At 42.4% G+C, this 15,921-nt stretch overlaps 1 protein-coding gene across 1 annotated transcript in view; it reads right to left on the bottom strand.

The window, feature by feature from the left end:
* Nucleotides 1–2,574: 2,574 nt before the first annotated feature.
* Nucleotides 2,575–15,921, bottom strand: part of LOC125728362 (intersectin-2-like) — a 56,215-nt gene continuing 42,868 nt past the window's right edge. Inside the window, exons 7-9 of the mRNA XM_049005341.1 lie at nt 3,589–3,672; nt 3,291–3,464; nt 2,575–2,732 (exon numbers count right to left, since the gene is read on the bottom strand). Of these exons, the coding sequence (XP_048861298.1) occupies nt 2,575–2,732; nt 3,291–3,464; nt 3,589–3,672 (416 nt within the window). The remainder of the gene's footprint in view (nt 2,733–3,290; nt 3,465–3,588; nt 3,673–15,921) is intronic.

Raw genomic sequence — 15,921 nt, 5'->3', positions numbered from 1 at the left:
AACCAGCAGCCTGACAAACCAGCAGCCTGACAAACCAGCAGCCTGACAAACCAGCAGCCTGACAAACCAGCAGCCTGACAAACCAGCAGCCCCCTGACAAACCAGCAGCCCCCTGACAAACCAGCAGCCCCCTGACAAACCAGCAGCCCCCTGACAAACCAGCAGCCCCCTGACAAACCAGCAGCCCCCTGACAAACAAGCAGCACCCTGACAAACCAGCAGCCCCCTGACAAACCAGCAGCACCCTGACAAACAAGCAGCACCCTGACAAACAAGCAGCACCCTGACAAACAAGCAGCACCCTGACAAACAAGCAGCACCCTGACAAACAAGCAGCAGCCTGACAAACAAGCAGCAGCCTGACAAACAAGCAGCAGCCTGACAAACAAGCAGCAGCCTGACAAACCAGCAGCACCCTGACAAAGCAGCCTGACACTGACAAAGCAGCCTGACACTGACAAAGCAGCAGCAGCCTGACAAAGCAGCAGCAGCCTGACAAAGCAGCAGCAGCCTGACAAAGCAGCAGCAGCCTGACAAAGCAGCAGCACCCTGACAAAGCAGCAGCAGCCTGACAAAGCAGCAGCACCCTGACAAAGCAGCAGCACCCTGACAAAGCAGCAGCACCCTGACAAAGCAGCAGCACGACACTGACAAAGCAGCAGCACGACACTGACAAAGCAGCAGCACGACACTGACAAAGCAGCAGCACGACACTGACAAACCAGCAGCAGCACGACACTGACAAACCAGCAGCAGCCTGACCCTGACAAACCAGCAGCAGCCTGACCCTGACAAACCAGCAGCAGCCTGACCCTGACAAAGCAGCAGCACGACACTGACAAACCAGCAGCAGCCTGACCCTGACAAACCAGCAGCAGCCTGACCCTGACAAACCAGCAGCAGCCTGACCCTGACAAACCAGCAGCAGCCTGACCCTGACAAACCAGCAGCAGCCTGACCCTGACAAACCAGCAGCAGCCTGACAAACCAGCAGCAGCCTGACAAACCAGCAGCAGCCTGACAAACCAGCAGCAGCCTGACAAACCAGCAGCAGCCTGACAAACCAGCAGCAGCCTGACAAACCAGCAGCAGCCTGACAAACCAGCAGCAGCCTGACAAACCAGCAGCAGCCTGACAAACCAGCAGCAGCCTGACAAACCAGCAGCAGCCTGACAAACCAGCAGCAGCCTGACAAACCAGCAGCAGCCTGACAAACCAGCAGCAGCCTGACAAACCAGCAGCAGCCTGACAAACCAGCAGCAGCCTGACAAACCAGCAGCAGCCTGACAAACCAGCAGCAGCCTGACAAACCAGCAGCAGCCTGACAAACCAGCAGCAGCCTGACAAACCAGCAGCAGCCTGACAAACCAGCAGCAGCCTGACAAACCAGCAGCAGCCTGACAAACCAGCAGCAGCCTGACAAACCAGCAGCAGCCTGACAAACCAGCAGCAGCCTGACAAACCAGCAGCAGCCTGACAAACCAGCAGCAGCCTGACAAACCAGCAGCAGCCTGACAAACCAGCAGCCTGACAAACCAGCAGCCTGACAAACCAGCAGCCTGACAAACCACCAGCCTGACAAACCAGCAGCCTGACAAACCACCAGCCTGACAAACCAGCACCCTGACAAACCAGCACCCTGACCCTGACCTGATGTGTGTCTTACATATAAGGTTCAGAATTACCTGTTTTAGTTTCCATTCATACCTTTATGAATTAAGATTTTCTGAGTGGAAATGTTAAAATCATATAACAATATTTTAACAGTGGAATGAATGCATAAGCAATTAAGGAACTGTTAGTTAAATCCACATGAAGCAACATAACGTCTTTAGTAGTAAAATGTGATGTATCTAGGAGTGACAATATGTTTCCAAACATTTGTATGTGCTGTGGTTTGCTGACACTAAATAATGTTAGGGGAAACAAAAAAACGACCTATTGACAGTTACAGGGTAGTGTGATTCTTGTAATAAACTTAGTTTTACCAAAGTCCTGTGTTAGTATTCAGTACAACATACACTGCATACATCCATCTTGCTTTCAGTGAGGGAAGATTTTTCTTTAAAAAAAAAAAAAAAATTTGTTCCTTGGTAAAGTTGGTTTGTCTCACAGGTACCGAATTTGTATAATTAAAATAAGATAAGATATTGACATAATATATTTTTGGTTTTATAAACAACTGACAGGAAAAACAAAAACCTGAGATATTACCATATCCAGTGGTAAACAATAATCAGTCCCAAAAGGGCTTTCCTATATTTTGCATTTGTGTCAAACGTCCACATTATCAGAAGTACTCAGGAGTCCAGACGGTCTCCAGCAGCACTGGCATACAGCTCTCAGCTCACAGACGCCACCTGGCGAGTGAACGTGGCAGAACCCTGTCTGTGCTGGAGCCGGACTGCCCGTGGCATCAGCCTAGAACCTGCTCTGCTGATGCTTGCCGCTGGTTCCGGGGATCGGAATGAGCATCTCGTCAGGAAGCCTCAGCTCTGTCCGTTTGTCTTGGGAAGCGGGGTGGAGGCGGGGGCGGGGCGGGGGGCGTATGGCATGGCACCAATCCGCGTCGCCTCATTTGAGAGATTTTTGGTCGAACAGCTGCAGGTCCAGGCGCACCCACACCTCGCCTGTCGCCACCTCGTGCAGCAGCAGGCGCCTTGTCGCTGCTCCCTTGTTTTCCAGCTCCTTCTTGATGGTGGCCACAGGAACTTCAGTGCGGCCCAGGAAGTCTAACAATGATACAAGCAGCCATGATGAAAGCGGCCACCATCAAACGCTAGTAATAGAACACAGGCCATTGTGGCACAATGAAAGAAATTAAGCAATAGGGGGGGGAAAGAAATAAACGGTCAAACACAAAAGAAATTATCTAGTAGAAGGGTTGCAGTGAGACTGCAGAATATACCAGGGCATAAAGTAGAGAACGTAGTTCATCTGTATGTGTTCTTGGGCTGTAGGAGTAACCCGTACAAATACAAAGAGAATGTTCAAACTCACACACACAGAACCAGGGGGAGGATATGGAACCAGAACCCTGAAGCATGAAACCACAGTGATACCCCATGGAGAAACTTAAAATGACGTGTAATAAATAAATAAATTAAAAATAAATTAAAAGTTAAATTAAAAAAAAAAAAAACAAGACGAAACTTCAAATATGACACCCAAATTTTTCTAAGGGAAATTTAACATCAGCACATTTAACATCAGAACTGTTCCCAAGACGAATTTCAGGAAGTGTCAACGTGTAAAAAGAGGAGAAATAAACATCTGAAGAAAGGACTAACCATCGGGAGAGAACTGGTCCCTCTTGAAGATGGTGACACATAGAACATCCTGGTACAGGTCCTTAATGAAGAACTGACAGTTGAAGTTCCACTTGGGGTTGATTGTGTCATTTATTGTCCGGGAGGTGAAACACTGTGCCCCCATGGTCACCTCGCAATATGGATTACTCTTTCCTGGAGGGTGTAGGCCATCAAAAAAAACCATTAAACCCAACCATCAAGCCATACATGAGGTACAAGGCATTAGGGGGTTAGCGGCTGGAGTTTCGGGAGATAGGACTTGACCTTTGACCCTCACCATTGGGCTTGCAGGGCTTGAGCTCTGTGGCCTCCAAAATAGTGACCAGCAGGCGGCCAATGCCACTGGTTTTCAGGGAACGAGCTGGAAATGCATACAGCAAGTGATGCATGAGTCGAAAGACCAAGGAACAATAAATAAGATTCATAATAAAGAAGTTAAGATGCAAGGAACTCCCAAGGAATTGGCAGAAATAAGATACAGCAACTGGAAAAAAAAACTGTAGTTAATGGGGCACTGCAGTCTATGATAGGGTTATCAAGGGTTCAGTAATGAAGGTCTGCATAAATAGACTGTACAGCAACCAAAAGGGAAAGTAGTAGGTTCTTAAACTGCAACGGATGTGTTCACTGGAAGGACAGGCTGTGTAAAAGAGGGAAACTCAAATTCAGGAAAAACCAGTGCTCAGCTACAAACTCAGACCAAGATTTTGTTTTTACAAACCAGTTGAGTAGCCTTTGACTGACTCTCTATGCTCAACTGGTTGGAAGAAACAAATTCTTGCTCATGGGGTTTGTAGGTTCTGGCTGTGAAACGTCCAACATGGACTAAAACATGGGGTCAGGGTTCTGAAACACTGAATAGGGTAATGAATATATACTGGTGACTTAGAGGATTTTATATTACAGATACATAAATATACACACACACACATACATATAACTAAATTAAATAGGAAAAGGACAAGCAATTTTGTAGACAGATGAATAAAACCATTACATAATCAAACTGGATTATGTAAGAGAAAATTAGTCACAAACGAAAACAAAAGAAACTGATGGATTTTTCTCTTTCTCGTATTAAGAGAAACAATAATAAAAGCAGACTTAGTTAGTTATTGAATTTATATAGAGAAAAACAATCTGCCATTCTTTACGGTCCCTTTTGCCAAGTTTAATGCCCTTTCTTGTCAATGACCATCATGAGCCTGGTATCAGTTCACACACACACACACACACACTCACTCACAACCTCCTAGATGCCGCTCTGAGAAGTGTAATGTTTGTGATCGTGGTTAATCTTATGCTACATTAAGGCCCCATAGTTAATGATGGGGATTAAATCAGGCGATGAAGACAGCCAGGTTACAATTTCATCACCTTCCAAGCTGGTTTTAAGGTGATGTCTTTTCTTTGTTTAAGAATTTTCTGTGCCTATTCTTGAAGTTTCAACTTGTGAGCCTTATGCATTGTATTAAGCTGATGTCTGTGTCAAAGTACGCATGAAAGAAAATTAGACTATTTTGCTGGCTTAGGTCCTACAGGCTTGTTGGCTCAGGGTGTCGTGCTCTTAACATCATGGCTGAGCTCTGCATGTCATATGCATGTTCTGCTGCTTGTTTCCTTGTGCCTGTGTGTGTCTGTGTCTGTCAGTGAGTCCTATGATGCACTGACCTTCTTAGCAGAATATTCCACTTCCTTACAGTATGTCCTATTGTGACTCCCCTATGATCCTGTACTGAATATATTATAAAATGCATGGACATAATCAAATGCTACATCTTCCTTAACTATTCATTTAACATTTTTTAAATGATTTATTTTTCCACTTTTACGTTTAGTGGTCACTCCATAAGAGCTGTCCTTTAACGTGCTGCGCAGTGTCCCTGGATGCTTTGCAGTCCACTGCAAGGCTTGGACTTGAGGAGTCAATTCATTATGAAATGACTCCCAGTCTGAGCTGTGAGCTAATGCAGAATAACCAGAAGCCAGGTAGTGACTCTTGGTTGCTGTAGTTGTTCTCTTCTGACCAGGGAGGTGTTCCACTAAGCAGGATTTCTCAGTTAGCGGAGTTAACTTAAGCTAGAAGTCATGATTGTTCAATAGGAATGCTCCTTACCTCTTACTGGACAATTATGAGTGAGCCAGTGTCTTGTTTAAAAAGAGAAAATCTGTATCCATCTTCTGAATTATTCTGAATTATTCTACTCCTAAACAAACAGTTATCCTCAGAGGCAGCATAACATCTTGGCAGCTGCTCAATGCAGCATTGAAAAGCACTACAGAGAGTAATGAGCTCACAGATGTAATGAGCACAGAGCACGCTGCTCTCAGCAGTTGAGGACATAAATTTTTCCCCACAGAATACTCTGCTTGTGTAGTGTTTGTACTTGGCCTGCTACTGAAGGGGCATAAGTGATAATTAAGTGACATGATAATAAAGTGCATTGCTGGGCGTTTCTTTGCCAATCTCGCATGCCCTCATTCAGAGAAGGGCACAGAGTGCGGCTGTGGAAACCAGCGCATGTGCAAAAAGGGCATCAGAAATTCTCTGCACCCATCGAGACCCATCCTGGCTGACGGGAAAGCATGGCATGCTGCCCATTTGGCCTCAGTACCCAGTGGACTTCCCAAATTTCCAGCCCTGCCAAAGACTGGTCCTGAAGGAACAGTTGAGCTTGGAATGGCCTAAGGAACTGGAAGCTGTGCAGCCAGGGCACACAAACCATCATCGGCTCAAGGACTATGGAACTTCACAGAATTAAACAAAGAAATGAAATGCATGTTCTGACCGTGATTTTCTGGTTAGAAAGAGATACCTTAAAGGAAAAGATAGATTCAGTATAAAATATATAACAGTTGTTCGTAGATCCTCTTACTGTGGTCCTCAGTGAATGGAACATTTCTAATTGTAATTGATTTCTGTTGGAAGCAAAACAGGCAGTTCATAGTGAAAAGGTTGTGCAGTTACAGGAAGGCACAAGCACAATGTTTTTTGTTGAACTTACATTCTATTTTGTCTGGGGTGTAATGACCTTATAGGAAGAAATGTTACAGGTAAGGCGTGTCTTTAATAGAATACAGTGCTGCTGCAGGAAGTAAAGGGGGGATGTTGCGTTCAGTTAGTAATTGTTCTGTTTTCCATATTACTGTATGGAACCTAAAGAGGGTGCTGTAAGGCTGTTTGATTCGACTTCAATTCCTATTCCAAGAGTCAAGAATGGATAGTATATCCCAGGCAGCAGTTTTCCAGATTATCAACTTCAAAAACTAAAAAATATGATAGGAAAAAAGTCTTTGTAAAATTAAGAAGTATATAATACTATGAATGACAAGGGGTCTTAATACTTGCATTTCAACCAGTTCACATGTTCACACACCGCTTCATACTTCAATATAGTCAAGCTGAGAAGTAAGGGTTAGGGTTATAATTATCAATAAATAATGTACTTCCCTGTGAAACAATGATGCTGGATGTTTATTTGCATATCATGATATGGTGCAGCCTTTTAATAGGTTTCTGTTTTTCTGTTAATCCTTCATGGTGTTGAATAAGTCAGCAAGCATAAGTGTAAGGCTAGTGAGTGACTGGTGTTTTCGGGGGAGACTCCCTAGAGCTGGAGAGAAATACCTTAAGGCACGGGATGAAAAATCCCAAATCTTCCAGGAAAAATGTCAGCATTATATGTATTTGCCACACAGAACAGAACAAAAAATTCCTTAGGGAATCACACGCCTACCATAGTCACTATACTACTCAGAACGCCTGGCAGCCACCAAATCAAACATAGGAAAAGGTCCGGATTTATAGCGTTAGAATGTGGTAGAGACTAATATCCATAACGTACCATCCTAGAACACACTGTGCTCTAAAATTTAAGCCCAATTAAAATCTGAATATTAAATGAGGAAAATAATTTGATTTGTTCTTCTATCCCAAGTTGTGGTCTAAAAGCAATAAGACCACCATCCATTATACCTGCTTTGGGGAAAATGCACTCCTGTAGCCACTAGGGGAGCTCTCACCTCTTCTGGGAAGTGAATACATGGTTAGTGCCAGGCGCAAATGAATATCTTTGATTTTGCATCCATGTGGTAACTTGTTGAAGTTGTCCGATAGTCAGTAATACATGGTTTAATTATTATGATTGTTTATTTATTACTTTATAACATCTAAAAGAAACTGAAATAGGAAAGCTTATTTTAATTTATGGTCCACTGGATAAACACAGACATTACAGACGGTTTTTGAGTCTAATGCTGAATGTTTTTTGCGATCATTTTTCTGCCTGCATATGCTATGATTGGTGCAGTGAAATTTGAGAATGTGTTTGTGGTCAGTATCATAGCCTCAGACAACAAACCAATGCTGTAGTGTGTCACTGTGTTTACATGTGAGAGGGGTTCCAGTTACATAATGAACTCGTTCTAATTGTTTTGACGGAGCTCGACAAACCTAAAAAATAAATGCTGGTTTTATCAAAAACTATGTCATATAGCTATATTTCAGATTTATTACAGCTAAACACATCTCAGAGCTCCTAGGAACCTCCTTCTCCCTACATTTCCCTCCTTCACACTCTTCCCTCAAATACTGTTACATTTGTCTTTTTTCCACACTCACACCCTGTCTTGATCATACTCTGACTACATGGCATCCATATGCAGGGCAAACTATTTTACAGTCTTATCTAGTATAATAGGACATGAACATTGAATTTGATAGTTATCTTTTATTTACACATTAGGACACAACGCATGAACATGAAGGGATCGTTTGCATTTGCAACCAACACCTCCGCAAACCCCCCTGCGGAATACTGGCCGCGGACAGGGGTGGGAATCCCCAAGCTGGAAGACTGTACTGCGTCATGTTAACATTAGCTAGCTAGTTAGCATGGATACAGAGTGCACCGGGCTAAAACTATAAAGGACGTAAGGTGTGTGATATAGTAAAACACTTACTAACTGGTAATGCACGTTAGCATTACGTTAAATGACAACTTTACCTGTTACTTACCAGAATAGCCTCCTACACGTGCGACGAATGACAGCAGGCAGAAGGCTGCGTGTTTTTCAGAAACACACCGGAGTTAAACTTACGGCGCATTATTTACCGGCACTTCTAACACCAACATTTGCAGCCGTTAACTCATATGTGGTAGTAACACTGAAATTACTTTCTCTGCGTCAAAATAAGGCAACACTGTGATTTTGATACTTTATCATTTATACTTAACTGTACCTTCCTCCCATTCCTCCGTCTCTGCTTATTGACATTTAGGAGAGTCTCAGATATAAATTAACAATTCAAAATTATCAAACAAAGACAGACACAACACTGAAAAGATGACAAAGACACAGTTTGAAAAGTAAATATGTTTTATTGCAAATCTCTTATCTTAACATAGCCTACCTTATCATATGTTAACTTAACCCATCTTATATCTTAACTTAACCTATCTTATTATATTTTAACTTAGCCTATCTTATCATATAACTTAACCTATCTTATCTTATTATATTTCAACTTAGCTTATATTAATATATTTCGTCTTAGCCTATCTTATATTTTAACTTAGCATATCTTATCCTATCGTATCTTATAGCTACATTAACACTTAAACAGTATCTCTTTCCGTTGGGTCCCGCGGGATCCCAGTCCCAATGCAGGGCTCTAACACGGGTATTCTAAGAAAAAGAAAATAAACACTTTACTTAACTTTACTTAAAGCAGTCATATAACTGCATTATACATACCCAATTAATGCCTTATAAACATTTATAAAAGTATAAAAAACACGGCTGTAAATACTTATACAAAGGCATAACACATAGCTATGCTGATAATGCATTATGAATGCTCTGATCTATATATACACAATAAATATCTTCATAATACATTATATCGGCCATTAATCCATAATAAACAAGGCTATAATGTGTTATGCTTTTTTTGCAAGTGCATTGTGAAGGTGTCAATAATGCAGTTATATTACTGCTTTAAGTCATTTGTAAACCTGAATTCACAACCTTATATTTACTGCCTCTTGCTACTTCTTCTGAAGGGCAGGGGACAGCAGAAGAAGCACCACTTCATCTTCTTCTTCTTGTGGCTCTTCTCAGTATCATCTTCAGAAAGATCTTCGGCATTCACATGGAATGATACTTCTTCTTCACTGTAGATCTTCTCGGCAGCATCGGCATCTTCTTTTGTTTTATCTGTCTTCATCACTTCAGTCTCGTCCTCTTCCTCAGGTCCTTCTTCTGGTATAGTCAGTAGCTGTGATCTGTCTTCAGATGCCACCATACACTGAAACCTGACCAGTGTGGTAGCATCAGCATCTTCTGCCTGCTGGAATACCACATCAGCTTCTTCATTTTCCTCAGGTCCATCTTCCTGTAAAGTCTGCAGCCATATTCTGGCTACATATGCTGCCATGCACTGCCAACTGTCCACTGTGGCAGCATCAGTGTCTTCTGCTTCCTGAAGCTCCTCATCTGTTTCTTCATCTTCCTCAAGGTCTTCCTCCTGGATGGGTTCTAGCCAAGTTCTGCCTACTTGTGACACCACATATTCCACAGCATTCCCTGTACTTCTCCCTCCTTAACCTCCTCCACATTCACTCCCACCTCACATCCATTCTCCTCACCTCCATTTAGCATATCCATCATACTAATACCAGCCTCTGTCCCCTCCATCACAACCCTGGAGGCCTTCCCCTCAAATGTTCCCCACTCTGGTACCTCCACATATTCCTCACTACTCTGCCCCCTTACCTCACCCTCCCCCCGGCTTGTCCGGTCCTTCCTGACTTTCTTTTTTTTGTTAAGGTAGCAAGTTTTATAAATTTCCCAGTCTTCAGATGAAAGGCCGTAATTACTCTGAAGACTTTGAGATGAAATACTAGTGCTGGCTAGCAGTCCATCCTTTCCCACACTCTCCCCTCCCTTACCCAAATCAGTAGACCCCCCCAATCCCCCCTTAACCCCCCCAGCCTGGACAGTGGGGAGTGTCACTGGTGAGAACTCCTCCACACCTTCTCCCCAGTTGATCACTTCATCCCACAGGTTCCAGGCTTCCCAGTGTTGGGTGTTGGTCCATCGATCAGCTCTCTCAATTCGCTCTCTGGGGAATAAACGAGAGATTAACCAGCACTTAAGAGAGATAATAAAATAAATAAAGAGCTGGAAATTCTTCAACCATACAGAAAATACAATTGTTATAATTATTATAATAAATAATTACAGGGGTCACATAGAATAAAAGAAACAGCGAGCAAGATTGCAAAAAAAATCGACTGTAAAATGCACGATACTGTAAGTGCAATAGCATATTAAACAGTAATGTCACCAAATTATAACTAGAATCAAATACGAAACAACTGTGCTCCACATCAAATGAATACCCAGATGAATACTACCAAGAACTGAGTTAACACTAACCAAGCTAAGAATATTTGAAAGTGTTAATCCTGTGTAACAATGTAAATAGATGTAATGATAAACTTAGAAGCATCTAGCCTACTCCGAAAGTAATGGCCCAAATTTTTTTTAACAATTTACCTACCACCCTGTACAGTAGGGGGTCCCAACTTCCGGTCGGTGTTCCGGTACCGTCCGCGCGGAGTATTGCACCGGGCGGCAGACAACCGGGGGTAGAGGAGCCAGCCGTCCCGTTTATTAGGGGATCGCGCCGTTTTGGAAAGAAAGCTGCCCGTATTGATGTACGGAAATACGCCATTAGCCCCGCATGTCCGTATACACCGTCAATCTCCCGCCGCTCGGCGTGGGAACCCCCAAATTATACCGCCGTCTTACCCATCCGTGACACTTTTCTACGACGGAAACCGATCCGCGGACATCGAAAGGTTGGGAAGCCCTACTAAACTAGCATGTTTGAGATGAATTTACTAACCAAATAGTCTGTCATTATTTAAATATTAGCAACCACAGTAGCAATAAAAACCACTGCACTTTAAATGACGTTAAAAAATATGTAATATTAAAAAAATATGTAATGTTTTTTATTGTATTATAGACATTTACTATATGTCATTATAGTATAAAAGGCTAAATAATCGAAGTAGCACAACATCAGTTGAAGAATTCAAAGACATTTTGGAGAGCTAACAAGCTACTCACCTCTGCGCCATTTTCACTCAGAGTTTGTTGTGCTTCAAACGGTAAAGTTTGTTTACGTTGTTTCTATGGAAACTGCTCTGACTCTCCGCTTGACCGTAATATAAAGGCATGTATGCAGTAATTTTCTGATTGCAGATTTGATCCCTATGCAGTAATTGACCACTGACCTCTTGGACCCTCTGGGCTGCCTTCACCTGCATTGAGGCAGCTGTTACATTTGCTGTCATTACATTCAGCCCAAAATATCAAAGTACAGGATTTAAGATTTGAATTAGTAACAGGACCGTGGGAAACAAAACATATATGTTATTGATCCCACGAAGAAAGTTTTCAATTTTCTCCTTCTTTCAGTTCTTAAATAACGTGTCAGTTCTTGCTCTGGTTGGTTGGGATTTACCATTTTAACATTGTAGCAGTTCCTAGGCAATACACAGACAAATTCTTTTTTTTAGGATGGAATTGTTATGTTGTAAACGATTACCTTCACGTTTCAACAAAGGTACTTGCTTTTGATATATAATTTTTTGTACATGTGTACTCTGTCATACCCCTTGGACATTTGGATGGCATGGAAGGACAGTCACTGCTGTCACCTATACTGTCCCTGTCTGCTTTTCTCATTTAAGTGTTGATACGGCAAAAGAAGATGGACCTTTTGTAGAAATTTCCAGCCAGAGACTTGGTTCCTATATGAAGAGAATATTTTATTTTAATTCAGGCTAAGAAACTACAGAAAACCAGCTCTGCATGTGATCTCCCCTTTACTGCACAAGGAGGGCACACACATCAACAATTAGCAATGCAGCAAAATACAGATGAACAATTTCTCACAGTTTCAGAATAAATCAGATTTCTCTGTAATTCAGAGATTGTCTAAGACTAGATCATTTTCTGCACTTGAACCTAATTTCAAGATAAATGACACCTGGGTCTATTAAAAGAAGGTGATGCTGCCTGACCCACCAACCAAGGCTGGGAGGAAAGGGAGGAATACTAGTCAAAGGAAGGAAGAAAAGCAGCCCACCCTATCTCATGGTCATGGATACAAAAGTCAGGGAGTGTTACGAAGAAGACACCACACTTAAGACCATTGGTTTTATGCACTGAATTACACCAGATAGAGTTTTTGCATTCTAGCTGTGTTACGTAACATTCCTCAGCCTTCATTTGTTTCCACAGAATGCAGGACATAATTTAGGGTGCCAAACAAGACAGCGGAACTGCAGTATAGCCAATTATTTGTTTCAGTAGTTTCATAACAACTCGAACATAAAATGTTTGTTTTTCTTAGATAAAAGTCCAGTTGAAACAGACTTTATTTTTAAATGTTAGATTGGATTTAAGAGATGGAACATGTTGCTTGTGTTAATACTGCTTTGATTTTGAGGATGAAGTCTGAAGTGTAGGTGACGTGTAACAGGTTGTTATTTTACTTTTAACTTATAATTATACAAGATTCTGTTTTCCTTCTTCTGTCTAACCTGATGGGTACAATATCCTTTAAACTTTCCCATGATGCTTTTGTCCTGCATCGCCCCTCCCTCTGTCTTTTCCCCTTTATAAGGGTCCCGACCTCATTTCCTCTTCCCTTTGGTGTATTGCACACATGGGAAGAGGTGAGGATCTAGTGGCAGGGTCCCCCGAGTTAGTAAATCAATTGTATAATTATGACCCATATATATTATATTTGATTTATTATTCATCATAAGCAGGGGATAGAAAACACATAAGTATATACATTGTTTTACTTTGTGCAGAGAGAGCGAGAGGGCCAGAGCATATGAAGTTTACCCCTTTCCTTATTGTTCCCAACAGGTTCAATAAAATCCGGGAACGACAACGGCGTCTGTAATATCCCTTCCTCCTGCACCCCACACACACCTGATAACACCCCAAAACACAATGCAGTGACCGTTTACATAGGTACACTAGTGCGACTTGTAAATATGCCCTTAATTTATGCCTGAAAATGCCTCCCATATAGTGGCTGACCACAAATCATGTGAATGACCCGGAAAGAGTGAGTGTATATATATATATATATGTATGATGTGCATGTGAGAGACACCATCGGAAGTCTGGTTTCAGTTCCTCAGAGGCACTACTATGGAGGCGCTTACAGTAATAAACTTGCTGACCGCAAAAACTGGCACTATGATGGAAGTTATGCAGAAGTGCAGAGTAGATGGAATAATTTTTGTACCTCAATAAGATTGTATGCCTTTTGCCTGTGTCTCCAGCCAGTGCCGGGGGTGAAACGCGCTTGTAATTATCAGCGGGATAACATTATCGTTTTTTTTATTCTGTGGAAAATGAAAGACCGATTTACTGGCCAGATTTATTTATGAATCATAAACATGTTGTGGGCTATATAAGTAAAGTCAGGGCTCTCAAGTCTTATGCATTGACTGTGAGACACTTGCATTTCAACCAGTTCACATGTTCACACACCGCACCTTATGTTTGTCAAGCTGAGAAGTAAGGGTTAGGGTTATAATTATCAATAAATAATGTACTTCCCTGTGAAACAATGATGCTGGATGTTTATTTGCATATCATGATATGGTGCAGCCTTTTAATAGGTTTCTGTTTTTCTGTTAATCCTTCATGGTGTTGAATAAGTCAGCAAGCATAAGTGTAAGGCTAGTGAGTGACTGGTGTTTTCGGGGGAGACTCCCTAGAGCTGGAGAGAAATACCTTAAGGCACGGGATGAAAAATCCCAAATCTTCCAGGAAAAATGTCAGCATTATATGTATTTGCCACACAGAACAGAACAAAAAATTCCTTAGGGAATCACACGCCTACCATAGTCACTATACTACTCAGAACGCCTGGCAGCCACCAAATCAAACATAGGAAAAGGTCCGGATTTATAGCGTTAGAATGTGGTAGAGACTAATATCCATAACGTACCATCCTAGAACACACTGTGCTCTAAAATTTAAGCCCAATTAAAATCTGAATATTAAATGAGGAAAATAATTTGATTTGTTCTTCTATCCCAAGTTGTGGTCTAAAAGCAATAAGACCACCATCCATTATACCTGCTTTGGGGAAAATGCACTCCTGTAGCCACTAGGGGAGCTCTCACCTCTTCTGGGCCCAGCTAAATAATTATGTTACGCATTCTAACAAGCTTTATTATCTGTGTCAATAAGCCCTGCTTTTACACTAACACTCCTGCTGAGAGGCTAATTTGATTACCAGTCTTGCCCTTGTCATTAGGAACACATGAGAATTTGCGCAGTGCTGTTTCACAGTGGATTCTCACTGGTTTTCCCCAAGACTGGTACGATACATTTTATTCAGTTTCATACCACAGGTATCCAGCTCTTGCAAGAGGGATCAATTGGTTTATACTAGTGCAAGGAAACTATTATTATGATGGTGGGTTATCAAACACAGTAGCTGGCTACCTCAGACATAAGACGCCCATTACGTACCTGTGTATCACCTATATGGGCTTGGAATCTGTATATAAATTGAAATAATTATTCATAGCCCAGATAGCATCATATTATTGTTTCAGCGTTGAAGTATAGTTAAATGCATTGAATTATGGTCAGTGTTAAATTATCAGCATTGAAACTGAATTGATTTTTGGTCATTTTTTCAATATTGAAAAAATAATGGTGGCGAAACCTTGATATAAAGTGACTTTTTCAACATTGAAAATAAGATGCTGAGTTAACATCAATATTATTGAAAATAAAAATGGAAAAATGAATTTATGGGGGGGCGGCATGGTGGTGCAGTGGTTAGCACTGTTGCCTCACACCTCTGGGACCCAGGTTCGAGTCTCCGCCTGGGTCACATGTGTGTGGAGTTTGCATGTTCTCCCCATGTCGTCGTGGGGTTTCCTCCGGGTACTCCGGTTTCCCCCCACAGTCCAAAAACATGCTGAGGCTAATTGGAGTTGCTAAATTGCCCATAGGTGTGCTTGTGTGAGTGAATGGTGTATGAGTGTGCCCTGCGATGGGCTGGCCCCCCATCCTGGGTTGTTCCCTGCCTCGTGCCCATTGCTTCCGGGATGGGCTCCGGACCCCCTGCGACCCAGTAGGATAAGCGGTTTGGAAAATGGATGGATGGATGTTACAGGTAAGGCGTGTGTCATGCCCGGCTCGTCCGCTCCTCGTGTGTGCCACGCCCCCTGATTACCCACATGTATTTCCCTGATCGTCTCCAGCTTTGTCTAGTTACTTTGATTAGTCCTGTGTATTAAGTCCTGGTCTCCCCGGTTTCCCTTGTCCGTCATTGATGTTTGTAGGTGTGCTATGTTTTCCAGTCCTCGTTTGCCCATTAAATCCCTGGTTTTGCCCCGACTTCACCTGTCTGCCTGCCCGCACGATCGCCGCTTCGCCCGACCGCGATCGTGACAGCGTGACTTTTATAGAAGACAGTGCTGCTGCAGGAAGAAGAATACATAAGTAAAGGGGGGATGTTGCGTTCAGTTAGTAATTGTTCTGT

The sequence above is a fragment of the Brienomyrus brachyistius genome, unplaced genomic scaffold (genome assembly GCF_023856365.1).
Source record: "Brienomyrus brachyistius isolate T26 unplaced genomic scaffold, BBRACH_0.4 scaffold261, whole genome shotgun sequence".
In the NCBI taxonomy this organism is placed as follows: domain Eukaryota; kingdom Metazoa; phylum Chordata; class Actinopteri; order Osteoglossiformes; family Mormyridae; genus Brienomyrus; species Brienomyrus brachyistius.
This window is presented reverse-complemented; position numbering and strand designations above follow the sequence as displayed.